Here is a 17,145-nt window from a genome sequence, read left to right as displayed (position 1 = left end):
AGCAATAATGAGAAATACCATTCTGTGAAGATCAATACCGAACAATACCGAGCAATACAGAGAAATACCGAGCAATCCGAGTTTTCTCGGTATTTCTCGGTATTGGTCTTGACATAGTGGTATTGCTCGTTATTGTCAAGCAATACCGAGTAATACCGAGCAATACCGTCAGGCCTCCTGACCTAATAATTGTTCCTAAAACAGGCACCTTGCACACTTACCAAGCGTCAATAATGTCTTTTGAAATGCGATCATTGCTGCCCCTGCTAACTGTTAGGTTGGCTTCCATAAACATGGCATATTTTTAAACCTTCGACATTATTTAAAAAAAAAAATTCTACTTTCTTACCGAAACAAAATGTATGTTGAAGACAACTTTTTAATTATTCTATATTTTAAATAATAATCATAATTTCATTTCATTTTTATTTACTCATAACTTTTCAAAAATAATAATAATAATAATAATTTACATTTTTATAATCAATATAACTAAATGAATTTTTTAACAATAACTTCACAATCAACTTTATGAAATATTAAAACAAAACCAATCACACAAAAGAACCAACATATATGTCATCTATTATCTTCTCTTCAAATTGTCACTCTCTAAATTTATCTTTACAAATGACCTTAAATTTAAGATATATATATATATATATATTAAAAATTTGCTTGTAGGCAATTTTTATGAAAATGATTGTAAAATCATTCCAGAAAATAATTTTTTTTTTAAAATTACTATAACAAGCAAATTACTAGCATAAAAAATAACAAGAAAATAATAGTCAAATAGGATTATAATTACAATCTGAAAAATAAAACAAACAAACAAAAATCCAAAACAAACCCTAAGGGTTGATGACATACATAGAGCTACATATATAAAGTTGAAATATACAGCTATATACCCATGCAATGACTAAGTGCATCAAATGAGCATACTAATAGACACAAAAGTACACACATGCACTCCCATTTCATACACAACTCTCCGTGCATTAACACCTAATAATTTCTCCTTAAACAGCTTGGAGCTGGCCAGGCATAAATGCTTTATATTAATTACGTGTACATAAATTTTATGGGCAATTATGTCTTTTATAATAAAATCTCAAAAACAGAACTCCTAAACAAACAATTTAAATTTACTTTCAAGTATTAATAATCACTTTAAAAATATTACTCAAACATATCTCATTATTGAAACTCCATTTTATTGAAGGGCTTTTTCTCAACCTCCTTATCTAAAACTCCTTTTTATGTATGCATAAACCGAATCAAACGAAGCCTTAATTTAGTTCCACCCACGTTCCAGTCAAAGTTAGCATTCTCCTAAAAAATGATGCAGATAAGATAAAATGTCCTGCTATTAATGAAATAAGTGATCATCCATCAAGAACTCAACATGAAAGAAAAAATATTACAAGCTGCATAAACTCAGCAATATATTGCATTATGGCGCGCTTACCTCAAATGGAAGAACTCCGAGCACTTTCTCTCGCTATGTTTATTTTTTAATTTTGTTGTGATTGAAAATAGAGTATGTTTATGTTTAGTTAGATACTGCTGCTGTTGATCCCTGCTTCTGTGCAAAAGAAACACCCTTGTCAATACTAGCCTTCAACTCCGGCTTCAAGGCATCCAGAGCCTTCGCCTCGAATTCAGTTAGACCTTGAAGGTCCGATGATATAAAAGCTTCGACACCTTTCTTCCCAAGCTTAACTCTCGAAGAGAAGAAAGGTAGATCAGTTAGTTCAGACTGCACAAACGAGCACTCATATACGTCGTCATCGCCATCCAAGGCCCGTAGAGACGACTCCACAAACCTGGCTGCTGCATATGCCATGGATAAAGTCGCCGACCCAGCTCCAGCTTTTGCATCAACCACTTCAGTTCCAGCATTCTGGATCCTCACAGTAAGCTCTTGTACTTCTTCATCTGTAAAGACAACCGAAGGCCTCGTCTTTGACAGAAGTGGTAAGATGGTGATCCCAGCATGACCGCCAATGACCGGAACATCTACATCGATGAGCTTGAGGTTCTTCTTTTGTGCAACAAATGTGTTGGCTCTGACAACATCAAGAGTTGTGACACCAAAAAGCTTCTTTGGATTGTAAACACCCTTTTGCTTGAGGATCTCAGCAGCAATGGGAACAGTAGAATTGACCGGGTTGCTGATGATATGGATGAAGGCATCTGGGCAATGATCAGCCACAGCCTCCACCAGAGTCTTCACAATGTTTGCATTTATGTTAAATAGGTCATCACGAGTCATCCCTGGTTTCCTTGGAACCCCAGCAGGGATGACTACCACATCTACACCCTTCAAACAATTGGAAAATTCTGATGGACCAGTGAAATCAAGCACCTGTGAGGGAGTGTTGCAGTGGCTAAGATCAGTTGCAACTCCTTTCACATTGGCTATATCATAAAGATGCAAGCTTGACACAAGTGGAGACATCTTGATTAAGAGAGCTAATGGCTGGCCGATTCCTCCGGCAGCTCCAAGAACGGCCACCTTGAAGGTTGACGCTCGCGGTTGAAATGGATTTGCCGACATCTGCTTTGGTTCGAGCTTTGGAAGGCACAACGCCTGTAGAGCATGATTACTTGTCTTTCCTAGAAATGATGCCTCTGATTCAGTTTCAAATGAAGACATTGCCTTTAAACCAGTAAAGCCATTAAGAAACTTCGAGGCATTGAAACTCGAGCCAAGCGGCTTATGTTGTTTTGCCAAGCTAGTCTGAGTGCTGCAGGAACCCGAACCAACCGATAGGGTTGTCATTGCCGCCATCTCTTATTGGATCAAAAGAAAGAAAACTGATCTGGTTTCAAAGAAAATATAACCCAAATTACTTGAGACTAATAAAAGTTAGTTCGTCCATATATAGCCAAAATGACCAACAAAAAGATTAGGTGGATCCCATCTACACTGCAAATGCGAGGAAGGAACACAAATTAGAAAAGTTTTCGAAGAAAATTAATGTCTTGTTTGGATTGAAGGCAAGAAAAATGGAATGAAATCTCAATTATTTATAGAATATTATCAATATTGCAGCCATTAATTTAAGCTACCATAATAAAAAATTTTGGCTACCAGATTTAAGATGAGGACCCTTAGTTGAAAAGCTTACAGAATGAGCAACCCAAGAATTCCTACTTTGGTCGAGAAAAAAACCAGAGTATCAGTACTTGAGATTATAATAGCCCAATATAATTAATACGATAAAAAATCATAAGGAACAGTGACTTTGTAAAATAAAACAAGAATCTGGTTTAAAATAAACCACAACTCATACATGACATCCAAAAGGAGAACTCTAAAGATGCATAAAGAAAACAAGGGAAATTGGAACAGTTGAAATTATAATTATTAATTTGCTAAATTACAATTTGATTCAACACCTCTTTATAAAAAGAGAAATTCTAGATTGTTATCCAAGAAAGTAATAAACAATTCTAATTCAATCCAATGAAATATAATTGAACTTACTGGATCCAAAATTATTCATAGAAATATACTTGCACCAAAATGGTAAGAGAGAAGCTAGGTCACAATGATTCTCTTAGATAAATGACTTGAACTTAACCCTGTCAAACCCCTCTAGAAAGTGGAAGGGGAAGTCGAACAACACAACAAAGAAACAATTCACATATAGATATTCCAAGGAGAATATTAAAGAGATTGGGTGGATTTCATGTTCAAATTATAGATTTTCATATAAGAGAGCTCTGGTAAGATTTCTAAATGTGTGTAACAATTGATATGTGATTTTTCATGCACAACTAGCATGCTAGCGCTCAACTGGTGACTGCTTATTTGCAAGTGAAGATGAAGTTCTATATTATAGAATTATCTATACTGTACAATTATATAGAAAACGCATGAATTCAACTAAGTTGGAAATATGAAGACATTCTGCACCTATGCTTCTGTAAAACAAGGCTATAGATAATCAAATAACGTCACGCATCTTTCTCAGAATCTCAAAAGGTCAAAATAGCATCTCCTCTTAGAAAGAATCTTAAGCAAAGGTTACATCAGGTTGTGCTAAGTGTCTAGATAAATTGATCACCGCATGGCCCCTCATATTGATCATAGTGTTAATATGTCTACCAATTTGGCAGACTCTGAAGCCCTATCATGCAAGGTTTTACACTAATTTTGGGAGATTTTATATGCCTTTTCGGATTCCATTTCATTTTACAATTAACTAATGAATCTTTCATCCTCCTTATAATATTTCTATTATCAAGCTCTTGTACCGAAAAAACTACAAACACTAAATGATCAAATTTTGTAATACCTTGTAAAGTCACCAATCATTGAGCAACAAATTAATAAATATATAGATTATGGTGTAAATTATTAACATTTTTCCTCATAAAAATTTGGTCGGTAAATTTTTATTTATTTATATCACTTCTCATTACTATGTTACATCTCTATCTGGTGGTATCTATCTCTAAGGAACTTAAAAGATTGATATGATTTATCTCCTCATGGTGACTTGTTCATTTTGATCTAATAACTAAATTGTTCGTTCCTTATGTGATAAATCAAATTGAACATTTAGGGGCTAATATAGATAATGAGTTTGATCAAGTACATATTTTCTGAAAGTGGAAACATGAAAAAGATTGTGCAATTATAGATAATCGGATAATACCAGAATCTTTCTATGAATCTCAAAAGGTCCAATATACCTCTTATTTAGTTTAGAACGCACCTCAAATATTTATATACCTTTCATTGATGATATTTTCAAGAACACGTGATCTCCTTTGTAGACTTATACTCCCATTTTTTCAGATCAGTGTAACTCTTTTTGTAAACATTGATTATAAGAAGATATTTTCAAATTTATTTAGCTTTTAAATACTCACCTCAAAAATTTCAAACCCCAATATTTTCCTTCTCTTAGGTCTTCAGTCTTCACAATAAGTAGGTGATCAATATTTTCTTCGAAATAGAGTTTTAAGGGGTGCCATACATATACTTGTGTAATATATGTTATATTATAATCAAATTCAACAAGACAATTTTCATTGAAGTTTTTAAAATATCTTTAAAAGTTTGCATAACAAGCTCAGATTACCCATCTATTTCAAGGTAAAAGTTATTGCTTAATCATAACTTAATTACTATAGCTTCTTTAAGTAAATATTGTACCTTTATTAGTGATAATTAACTTAGGAATCCCAAATAGCCTCATGAATTCTTAATTACATGTTTTAGCTTCTCTAAAGAACAATTCATTCCGACGTGATGAAAATGAGTGGGCTTAGTCAATATGCCTGATACAAACCACACCATTTATTTTTTGTTTACGTCATTGATAATCTACATATAAAAACAACAATGATATACTCAAACTTCATTCTAGGATTTCTAAACATTGCAAGAACCCTCCAGGCTTTTCGTGCTCCACTTAGATATTTTAGCATGGTATACAAGCCTCTTTCAGTATTCCATCCTTAATTTATTCATGGTTAGGTGCAAACCACCTATATCTAATCATTCGTATCCCCTCTTTATAAATCACATAATCATCTTATTTTTTTATTAATACTTAACAATATTACAGATTCTAGAGCCTGAGCTTCTCTAATCTTCTTTGAGTATGAAGCATCTCTTGATAAGTGGCTATGTATTATAGATGACTCCAAACTTAATCGGTCATTTGCTTGAGGCATCATTAATCATTATAAGCATAACATGCATATACTATAGATGGCTCCAACCTTAATCATATTTATAGACAATATAAATGTTGAAACTAGAATTTATGAAGCTCTTTAAAAAACTTTTAACATTAATACTCTGGAATTTAACCAATTCATTTGTTAAATAAGTTAACGGTGAGGCAATACAAGAAAGCCTTCCACAAAACTTCTACTGCAGCTTGCTAGTCCTAAAAACCTTCTTAATTCAATAATGTTGGTTGGGGACTGATAGGAAATACTTGATTTCTAAGTATTTCCAAATCACTTCTACAGAAAATCTCGATGCAAACTGCTGTTCACAGCAGGAAAAAAAGCAAAACAGTGGGAAAAACAGGGAAAAGCTGAGAGAAAATTGGAAGAACAACTTGTATTTTACTAGTAGAAGAATAAAATAGCAAGATACAATTGATCCTCAATTCGAGAGGAGGATCGTTCTCTCCCAAATCTCTGGCAACGCCAAGAGCCCAAAGAAAACCTAAATCTAGGAGATCTCAAATTTCAGCCAAATTCAAGATGCCCAAACCCTAAGAAAAACATCTATTTAATGCATACAAATCAAAAGGAATTCCCTAAACAGTCCCTACATTCAAATTTCTCTCTGAAACCCCCCAAAAATCCTTCCTAAAATGCTCTATATGAGCGGTCGGCCGCTCATTCTGGCGGAAATCTCCGCCTGTTCTGCGATTCCGCCACTGAACTGGTCCCGCCTGGACTGGTCCAATGGACCGGTCTAACAGGGACCTGGGGTCATTTGCTTTGTCTTTTAAGGGTCCACAACTCATTTGTTACTTAAAATGTGGGACATAGAAAAATCACCTTTTCAAACCATAATTCATATACATTCTAAACACTGCTTGAAACAACGAACTCATATTGTTAATAACACTAAGCATAATTTGTGTTCATAAGCTTCTAAACTATCAGAGTATGTTAAGATATCATCAAAATGATGATTATAAAGAATTAGCCTATGTATGAATGAAATATTCTATTCATTACGTTCATGAAGACTATCGATGCATTTGACAATTCAAAAATCATGGTAGCAATATTTTGTTCAAAAAATAGCTATTGACATATTCCCCTCTCTAATTCTTAATTAGTTATACCCAAATCATAAATATATTTTCTAAATACCTTTGAGCTTTGTAATTTGTCAATCAAATCATTTATCCTACGCAAAAGATATTTATATTAAATAGTCAACTTGATTTAGACCTCTCTAGTTAATAGATAATCAAAAAGTTCCATCCTATTTTCTTTACCAAGAGAATCAAAGCTCCCCCAAGGTGACACGTTGATTCGTACAAATCCCAACTTCAATAGCACTTGTAGTTGCACTTTTGCCTTTTGGAGTTCTAGAGTTGCTATAGCCTATATGATATGGAGCTTTGGGATTTTAGGAAATTTTCAGTATTAATTTGATGGTAAAATCTATTTTTTTCTTAAGTGAGAGCCCTAAAAAGTCTTCTGAAAACATATCCTCAAATTTTCTTGATATGGATGCTTCTTTAAGTGAAAATAAATTCATACTTGTTTTTTTATTAGTGTTCTCATAAAAGAAGAGTGAATCCATATGGGTAAATCTGAAATCAATCTTTTTCTTAAGGCAATTGCCTTAAGAAGTGGTCATGATTAGAATGATGTCTAAGGTTTTGCTTGTGAGGTTAAACTTTCAAGATATAAATTAGCGTGTTGAGCAAATGTCAAAAAGTTCTTAATCTAATGTTCCCAATGGGAATACTCTTTTTGAGCTTCAATGATCTTTTCTTGGACAAGCACATTAATGAGTAAACTTATTATATTTTGGTAGTTGGCTACTAGATGTTCAATGCCCTCACACTTAAAAATCTCCCCTCTAACTTGAAAATTTTTGTGTAGGTTGCATCCCTCAACATTTAGCACATGGACCAAAGTTTGAATTTAACCAAGACGTAGTTGAAAAAAATTAGAACATTTTTTTTATTTCCTCCTTTGAATAGAGGATAGAGTTCAATTGCTTTTGTCAATGATGAGCTCCCCCTATCATGTGACGTTTCTCTATGATCAAAGCCTTTTGCACTAGTTCGTTAGAGCTCTTTAATTTGAGAGGAGTCACTAGATTGAGGATGTTAGTCTTTAATCCCACTTTAAATTTCCTAATCTCATCTTCCCAAATTATCAGTTGAGAAGTGAACCATGATGATTCCTTGAACATAGCTTTGCACTTTAGGATCAGAAGATTTCTTTGAGTTGGTAAATGGAACTCCTCCCTTTTTATCTTAGTAATGCCTTGGAAGGTAGTTGCAAAAGGTCTATATAAATTCTACACAGTATATACTTTCTCTATTGACTAATTTTGTCCTCCTTTAGGGTGCTCACCAGCTATTAGCACTCCTCCGACATAAGGACAGCTAACTCTATGTTTGGCTCATCAATGCATCTTAATACTTCAAAGAGTTTCTCCAGTTAGGATTCAATCTTCAGCAATAATTGGATTTATAGTTCTCTCGAACTCGGAGGAAATAGGTGATAAACGTGTGAAACTCACCCAAAGTGTATTCTCTCATTTGAGAGGATTTATTTTCTTCAAGTGAGTTTGATAGTGTGTTTTTGTTGATTTCTTTTCTACAACAAAATCTACCATGCCAACTTATATGATTATTTAGAATATGACAATATAATCTTTCTTTTGTATTCACATCTTACTAGTGGGCTCTTTGGCATGTGTGTGATTTAAAAAAATTTACATACTCAAATGCAGTGTGATACATTACTTAATAGTTAAATTCCGGACCACAAAATAGAGAAATGACCATTAGTGTTTTAGGATATGTATGTATATATATACACACATATGTATGTATATATATACACACATATGTATGTATATATATACACACATATGTATGTATGGACACACAAGTATGAGCTTGTCTGCAACATAGCAGGTAATTTCATAAACTAATTTAATTTTAATCTATAAAGCTTGTTTTTAGACTATTTATATATCATTGCATCGTTGGGATATATGCATAAAATTTCTATTATTGCTATATTTTAATACTATATATGATTGATTATAGTATAGCCAAAAATATTAGTAAATTATAAGACACTTTAAAATAATGCTAGGGAAATATTAAAGCTCGATGGTTTTAGGATCTCGCTAAGTTTAATCAAAATTATAATATAAGATAAAAATAAACAAAGGAAAACAATACCAATTTCTTGCCCAAAGATTGATAAGCGTGTGTAAACCTTTAATATAAAATTAGTTGAGAGGTAAAACCAAACCTAACAAACCAATGGAGATTAGTGAACCTACTCACAAGATCAGCTTAAGGTCAGGGATATCAAACCCCAATAACAAAGGAGGATCCTTATGAGGGTATTGTTGAGATTATAGAGGTTAGATGACCCTTCTAGAATCATGCATTTTCTAATGGCTAAACTAAAAGCTCTATTTATAATTGAGGGCATGGGGATTTGCGTCCTTTAAAATTTCCATTAAGGGGAGATGTTGATCATACACAGAAAATTATACAACTTTTTGCTCTCATATTCAGCTGAAACCAATCAGACCCTTTAATCGAGGGCAGTTTCATCTTTTGATAGATTTTAGGGTGTGGAGTTGAGGTACATCATACTTAAAAATTATGTAGAAAAATTATGCTATCTATGAATAAACAAACAGATCGCATGACACACCACTCATGATTAATGCTAATGATGGTAGAAATTTGATGGCCTGGTCTATGTTAAGAGTTTAACAAAATGATACTCAAAATGGAATGGTTGAATATAAGCCAAGGTCACCTAAATTGGGGCTGATCACTTCATGTGGATAGTTGTGTGAACTACCACCCATAGTAGTGAAATAGAGCCAATTATCCCAACTGTTAACTATTGAAAAACTTAAAAAACTACTACAACCTCCACTTGATCCAGAGTTATCGAAATTTCTATGAATAACCAAACTACGGAAAGTCCATCTCAAAGGTCAACTCTAGTTGACAACAATGGAGCGGGCGATTCCAATATTGACAATGAAGACATCATATTAACGACTAATATCTTTATCCTCAATAGCAACCCAAACTAATCCTCAATAGGTCTTAAACAAATTGAGAACACTCCCTATGCAAAATGATCAACACAATTATTCCCACCCAACTCAAGTTCCTGATGGCCAACCTCAAAACCATTGCTATCACACCCCCATACAATGATAATTACACCATTAGGCAAGCAAAGATATTTCAACTCTTGAAAGCCAATTCGTTTGAGCATTTCCTCGAAGGCTTTGCACCATGTCCACCCAATTTTTCTTCTTACCATATGACAAAGTTGCCCCAAATCCCTAATATACATGGCAACTCATAGATCAAACATCACCACCACCCTTTTCTCCACAATATGTAACACCATTCTTCCCTATGACCTAAATTTTGACTCTACCATTGAAAATAAAAAAACTTTAAAAACAACCGCATCCTCCAATTGATCCAGAGTTATCGAACTCAAAAATGAGCTAAAACACATTTCAATTAATAACCAAACTATGGAAAGTCCCTCTCAGAGGTCAACTCTAGTTAACAACATTGCAACAGACGATTCCAATTCTGACAATGAAGACATTATACTATCATCTTCAATGGCCTCCCCACCCCGCCAAAAAAAAAAAAAAAAAACTCATATCAAGCTTTCAAGATAGCTACACACATAAGTGAGTCTTGACAAATTCTACTCCATATTATGCAACAAACAAATAAACATCGTAGCCGATACAATTAAGGAGTTTTCCATTGCCAATCCCCATATAGCATTCAACACATCCAAAGGAGAAAGCCACAAAAATCCCCTCGTGATCCTAATTCCTTTAAAAAAAAAAATCAGTCATCTTTCCCTAAATAAACATTCATAATTCCCTCCCAATTTTGGTCTTCTATGATAAGTAATTAACCCCCCTCTCTCCTTGCCTAAGGCACACAGGCTCAACCGGTCCATCAATACTCTCCTCCCAAGGAGTCATCTTGTCCACAAGATGGAACGATAAAAATTGTTGCTGAAGAATTGGACTAGAAAATGGACCGACTCTAGGTCAAATAATCTCTACCTCCAGCATCTCTCCGATCAACATCTCAATCTCATCCTTCTGGATTTGGGGATAATAGTACGAACGAACACTGATAAGTGAGACTCATTCCCTCAAGATGATAGCATGCACGTGTTCCCGTATAGAAGGCAACCCCTGATATGGCTAGAACACTTTTCAATACTACTATAGGAGTGGTTGAACCATGTTTGGTGCTTCTATCTTCTCCCCATCTTCTTCTCCTTCCAAACTTTGCACTTCACCAAAAATCCTACTCCACCCTTTCCCCTCCTTGGAAGTTCCAAAGGTGGCATCTCCTCTTCTTCCCCCCAAAATTTTCACCTCCCAATCCTCCCTCATCGTCCCTATATTATGGTTTCCCCCAATTCCTTGTCAGGTCAACAGTGTCCTTGCCTCTGATGATGTCGTCTTGAATTTTAAACTCTAACATCATATTCATCATCTTCTAGATTCAAAAGTCTACCCTTAATTGTTAAAATTCGCTCTCTGAATTTAGATTTCAAATTTCTAACTTCCTCAACAAGCCACTCCAACGCATCAACCTTCTTAGTCACCATAAGTCCCAAAAAAGGTACTCTAATACTAATTTGATAGGTATTTGGCCTCCAAATAGCCAAAACAATAAATAACGATGAGAAAACACATCAGAAATCAAAGAGAAAGATGTTTATTTCAGTACAACAAACCAAGATACAAGTTGACCTACCATTCAAGAGGTAGACCGGCTTTCCACAAACCTTAGGAACCGCTAGGAACGACTCCAAAAAAAATTATAGTAAAAATATAAATCACATAATGAAAATAAAATAATATAATTAGTCATAGATAAGCTCTCATAATTCCCAACCAAATATGAATTCAAATCAGCCCTCTTTCCCAAAATAATTATCTCCCAAATCTAAATTCAAAACAACCATCTTTCCCTAAATAAACCAACATAATAACCTTTCAAATCAGCCCCCTTTCCCTAAACAAACATTCCTAATTTCCTTCCAATCAAATCAACCCTCTTTCTCTAAATAAATCTTCTAAATTTAATCTCAATCAAATCAGTCATCTTTCCCTAAATAAACCTTCCTAATTCCCTCCCACGTAAATCATCCCTCTTTTCCAAAATAAACATTCATAATTCCATCTCAATTTTGGTCTTCTATGGTAAGTAATTAATCCCCTTTTTGACCCCCCCGGCCCCCAAAACCCCCTTCATCCACCCTAGTAGAGCCCACAAGCTCAGCCGGTCCATCACAACTCACCTTCACGTCAACCCAACTCACAAGCATTCCTAGCCTATGCACATTAGCCTTCATTAAACTAATTCTTGTACTTTGGTGCGCCTACTCATTTCATTCCAACACTCAATCACCAATAACAATACACTCCCTATTCAAGCTCTAACCAAGTCACATTAGGTATTGGCAACTCAGTATCTATTTCGCACACTAACAACATCATTCTACCTACACCCCATCATAATTCATAAGTTAATTCTTTCCTGACTACTTCATGCCCCAGAATTATCACACAATCTACTCTATGTTCATAAACTACTAACCGATAATAATTGCTCCATTTCCTTCTGGCTTCCACATTTAGGATAGGATAACCAACCAATTTCTTCTACAGGGCAGACGTCATAAGGCCCTCTACCTGATTCACACACATCCAGCTAACCCCTCCACCATTATGTTATTTACCTTCATCCCTAACAATCTCTATGACAGATCTCAGATATCCATATGCTTGAGCTCTTTCTCCACTAAATCCAATCTACAAAAATCTCTCTACATACCTTCTACTTTTTTGCACCAGATGTAGCTCAACTAAAAATCAAGAAGTACCATTTACCACTTGCTATCATAATTATCAACTTTTAGAACAAATTCACATTAATGTATGGGATCCCACCATAATTATCATTGCTCAAGGATAGAAATACTACGTTTATTTCATCAATGCCCATGCTCATTTCTAATGAGTTTATCCTATCATAACTAAATCATAACTCAAAATTTTATTCATTTCTAATTTATGGTTGAAAATCAATTCAATATTTGCATCAAATACCTTCGCTCAGATAACGGTGGTGAATATAACAACACCACCCTTCATGATCATCTATTCACCCATAGCATAACCGACCAATTCAACTACCACTATATCCCCAAATAAAATGGCTTCCTCAATGCAAACATTGACACCTACAAGAAACCACATATACATTACTCTTGGATGAAAATCTACCATATCACTTGTAAGTCAACTCTCTACATGTGCAACCTATCTAATCAACCGTCTTCCCTCTAAAACCATCAACATGAAATCCCCTTACTAACTTATAAACATGCAGCAACAACAACATCAAGCATTTATCCCACTACGTGAGGTCAGCTACATAAATCCTTTTTCTCCATTGTGTCCTGTTAAGAGTCAAATTCTCATTTAAATCTAATAAAGAAATGTCATTTCTAATATCTTTTTAACCAAATTTTTTTAGGTTTACCTCTAGCTTTCTTAACATAAGCCAAATATAATACATCCACTCTCCAAACTGGATCATCGAAAGGCCACCGTTTCATATGAAGAAACCATCTAAGGCAACTGTCTCTAATCTTATCATCCACTGGAGCAACTCCAACCTTTTTCACGTATAAGATCGTTTTGTATCCTGTCTCTAAGAGTAAAGCCACTAATCCACCTGAGCATCCTAATCTCTACAACACTTAACTTAATATTATGCTTCTCTTTTAATGGTCAACAATCTGTGCCATAAAGCATTGCAAGTCTCACTACCATCTTATAGAATTTTCTCTTAAGTTTGAGGGGTGTTTTTCTATAACACAACAAGCCCAATGCATTCCTCCACTTTGACAATCCAACTTGAATTCTACAAATAATATCCCCATCTATTTCACAATCCCCCCACTAGATTTATTACTACTAAAATTACACTCCATATATTTAGTTTTAGATCCATTCAAACGAAAACCTTTAGACTCTAAGGTTGACCTCCATAATTCAAGTTTACCTTCAACTCCCTTTCTAGTCTTACCAACATGAAGGATAGAATCAACAAAAAGTATACACCAATGTACAAATTCTTGCAAATGTCTAGTAAGAACATCCATGACTAAAGCAAACAGATATGGGCTTAAGGCTGATCCTTGATGTAATGCATTCGTAAAGGAACATGAAACAACTAATATATTTACACGCTAAGTTCTTTACTTACTCATGCTTCACTCGGCAACAATCATTATCCCCTTATAAGTAGCCCCAAAATCACCTTAATACATCTTTGTAGGGCCATTCCTCTATTCGTAAAGGATGCAACTGTTATGATCCTGCCTTGGGCAAAGTCATGGTCTCCAGCCATGTCACATTCTACAAATAAAATTTCCCATATAAAACACAAACGACAACACCTCCCAACTCGGCTATCCCTCCACACCTCTCACTGTTAACCATAACCCCTATCTCAAGCTCCTCCCTACCATATCAAAAAACCTACAATTCACAAATACCAAATCCATCTCCCCCAAAAAACACATCCCCTCCAACAAACCTAGTTGCTTCCCTCTCACTATCCACACCAACATATCTGCATCACCCTCACTTAACAATCACAACTCTTGGTGCAACCAACCCACCTTATGCAAACATGTCTCAAAACTATATTCCTATAAACAAAAATCATTTTAAAGCTTGCACATAAAATAAACAACACGTTCAATACCACTTGCTTTTCTCAAACAATCAAATACATGCATTAGCGGTAAGCAATGTCACAGGAGTTCATTGCCTTACAACAACAAGGAATCTGGAAATTTGTTCCCCCACTTTCAAATAAAAAACTTATTAGATGCAGATAGACATATAAATAAAGCTTAACTCTGACAAAATTATTGCTCATTACAAAGCACATCTCCTTGTGCAAGGCTTTAATAGCAACAAAACATTGACTACAATAAGGCCTTAAACACCATTACTAAGATACAAACCATTCACATTCTCCTCACCATCACAATACAAAATGACTAGAAAGTTCTCCAACGGGATGTCTTCAATGCATTTCTCCATGGTAAACTTGATGACCATGTCTACATGACCTAACCTCCCGAACTTCTTGACACTGCGTACTCTCACTACGTTTGCCTCCGAGAAAAAGCTCTCTATAGCTTCAAACAAGCACCGAGATATATGGTACTCGACCTTCTCTATCCACCTCCTTAACAAGGCTTCAAGTTAAGCTCTGACAACCCCTCATTTCTCACTTAAAAAATCACAACCAAATCAACATGAAGCTTCTAGTCTATGTCGACAACATCTCAATCATAGGCAACAACAGCACTGCAATCACACAGTTTGTCCAAAATCTCAATGCCTCATTCATTACATAACAGTTGGAAAAAAAACTCATTTATATTCAAGTGCAAACCATGCTGAGCCTTCTCAATCAAAAACAATACATTACCAAAATTCTTTAAATCTCAACCATGGCGAGCTGTAAACCTATCCTTACTCCTTTTACCTTTGAACTGCCCCTTGACAGCACATCACAACAAGAGTTAAAAAATCCTCAATACTACTAACTTTTTAGATCACTCCAACACAAATCCGTTAAGAGGCCAGACATTACCATTCTCCACATTACCACTTAAAATCAAGTTGCCAACATATTCACCAAGTCTCTAGCAACCTCACACTACCAACAACTAAAAAGCAAGTTAACAATCCACTTCTTGGATCACCAATCTTCGGGGAGGTAACATCTCGCTACTCTGTGCTTAACTGCAACAGCTATCTTCACATGGAGAGGCCAACTCGCCCTGCAAATGAATCTCAGCCATAACTCCATAACAACTCAACTCATAATCACCATTGGATCTTTGCGATACATTTACTCCAAGGAGTGGTGTTATATCTCCAAACAAAAAGGAATGAAATCGTGGAATGTATTCTATATATAATACTCTTTGATTCTCTTTAATAACTATATTTATTCTCTCTACCTGAGTCTCCTCTCCAAGCCTACTCTTATTCAGTTATTCTCACTGAAGTTTCTCACTTGTCAATACACTATAAAGCAAACTCCATCTTAACGTGCAGAACCGCATCAATCATCAAATCCAAGCTTTACAAAAAAATCAACAGCCCAATCTACATAAAACGGCCTCCTACCTAAGGACCATGAATAAGGACTTCTTTTTAACTTGCCCATAACTAAACCACTCAAGGTCCAACAAAAACGACTCAAACCACTTATTAATTAATAACCACCAAAAACCGCCAAAAGAACCTACATAGACCATCCCAGCTAAAGAAACAAAGACCCCGTCAAAATACCAGCATTCCACTATTGACTAAAACCACTGAAATTCATTATCATTGGGATATTGTTATCCTTTACTTCCAAGCACATAGAAAAACCACCCTAAACCCCCAAATCTTAGGACTATAAATAGCTGTTAAAGCCTGAAGGGTATGTTTGGTAGCAAGATATTCAATTTATTGTAAATCCTATCAAACGGTCAAAAAGACCAAAATAAATCCAATGCATTTCTAAATACCATTTTACTACGTCTCGGTCTAAATTCCCGATTTACTGAACCCTGGGGCTATTTGGTAGCAAGATTTAAGCAGGATTTACGCCGGATTTATTGTAAATCCTGACAAACGTTTAAGCGCTCAGTAAATCCGAATCTATCGTAAACCTCGGCGGAGCATTTACAGGATTTACGAACTTCCGGATTTAAGGACTTGTGGAGAAAGATGGTTACCTTCGCAGCAAGCGAGCTCCCGTTGTGACTTCCAATCCGACGTCGTGACGACGTCGAACGAGGCGAAGAAGCTACGAAGAAATGGCGGCGAGGAGAAACGAAACGCTACTTCACGCCAAGAACGCCAAGCGAAGCATCAACGAAGAAATGACCGCGGGGAGTAGCACTGCAACGAAGAAATGGAGAAGTTGAAAAGCAAACCCTATCATTTAAATTATAAATTAATTTGATTTAGCTTAATTGATAAAATATAAAATATTAATAATTAATGATATACTTAAAAAAAATAAACAACAGGTATCAATAGAACATTTACATAATCTTAAAGTTATTGATTTCCTGGAATGGATCAAGAGAATAATGGCTAACACTATCTTCATCACAAATGTGACAAACCTTCACAAATTTTCAATTTAAAAAGCCATTTTAATAACAATGGTAATTACAGTTGAGTGCATTCCTTATTTCCTTTTGAATGATACCGAGCTTGTTCCCCATTTTAACAAACGTTAGCTACAATTTAGTGTAATTACAAAA

At 35.1% G+C, this 17,145-nt stretch overlaps 1 protein-coding gene across 2 annotated transcripts; it reads right to left on the bottom strand.

Annotated features, from left to right (window-relative positions):
• Nucleotides 1-1,355: 1,355 nt before the first annotated feature.
• On the bottom strand, nt 1,356-16,801 carry LOC110110521 (malate dehydrogenase, chloroplastic). 2 transcript variants are annotated; one of them, XM_028697218.1, is made up of 2 exons: nt 16,609-16,801; nt 1,356-2,938 (listed from the first exon to the last, which is right to left on the bottom strand). In XM_028697218.1, exon 2 carries the CDS (start codon nt 2,798-2,800, stop codon nt 1,559-1,561), a length of 1,242 nt encoding a protein of 413 aa, XP_028553051.1. In that variant the 5' UTR covers nt 2,801-2,938; nt 16,609-16,801; the 3' UTR covers nt 1,356-1,558. The 2 variants fall into 2 exon arrangements, with proteins under 2 accessions (XP_028553051.1, XP_020697693.2); XM_020842034.2 differs by having other exon boundaries at nt 1,356-2,831.
• Nucleotides 16,802-17,145: the final 344 nt, after the last annotated feature.

This window comes from Dendrobium catenatum, unplaced genomic scaffold (genome assembly GCF_001605985.2).
Source record: "Dendrobium catenatum unplaced genomic scaffold, ASM160598v2 fragScaff_scaffold_898, whole genome shotgun sequence".
In the NCBI taxonomy this organism is placed as follows: Eukaryota; Viridiplantae; Streptophyta; class Magnoliopsida; order Asparagales; family Orchidaceae; genus Dendrobium; species Dendrobium catenatum.
Note: the sequence above shows the minus strand (reverse complement) of the source record. Positions and strands in the feature narration are given on the sequence as shown.

Coding starts and splice junctions, on each gene's coding strand:
- LOC110110521 (XM_028697218.1), bottom strand. CDS start 2,800: ATGGCGGCAATGACAACCCTATCGGTTGGTTCGGGTTCCTGCAGCACT.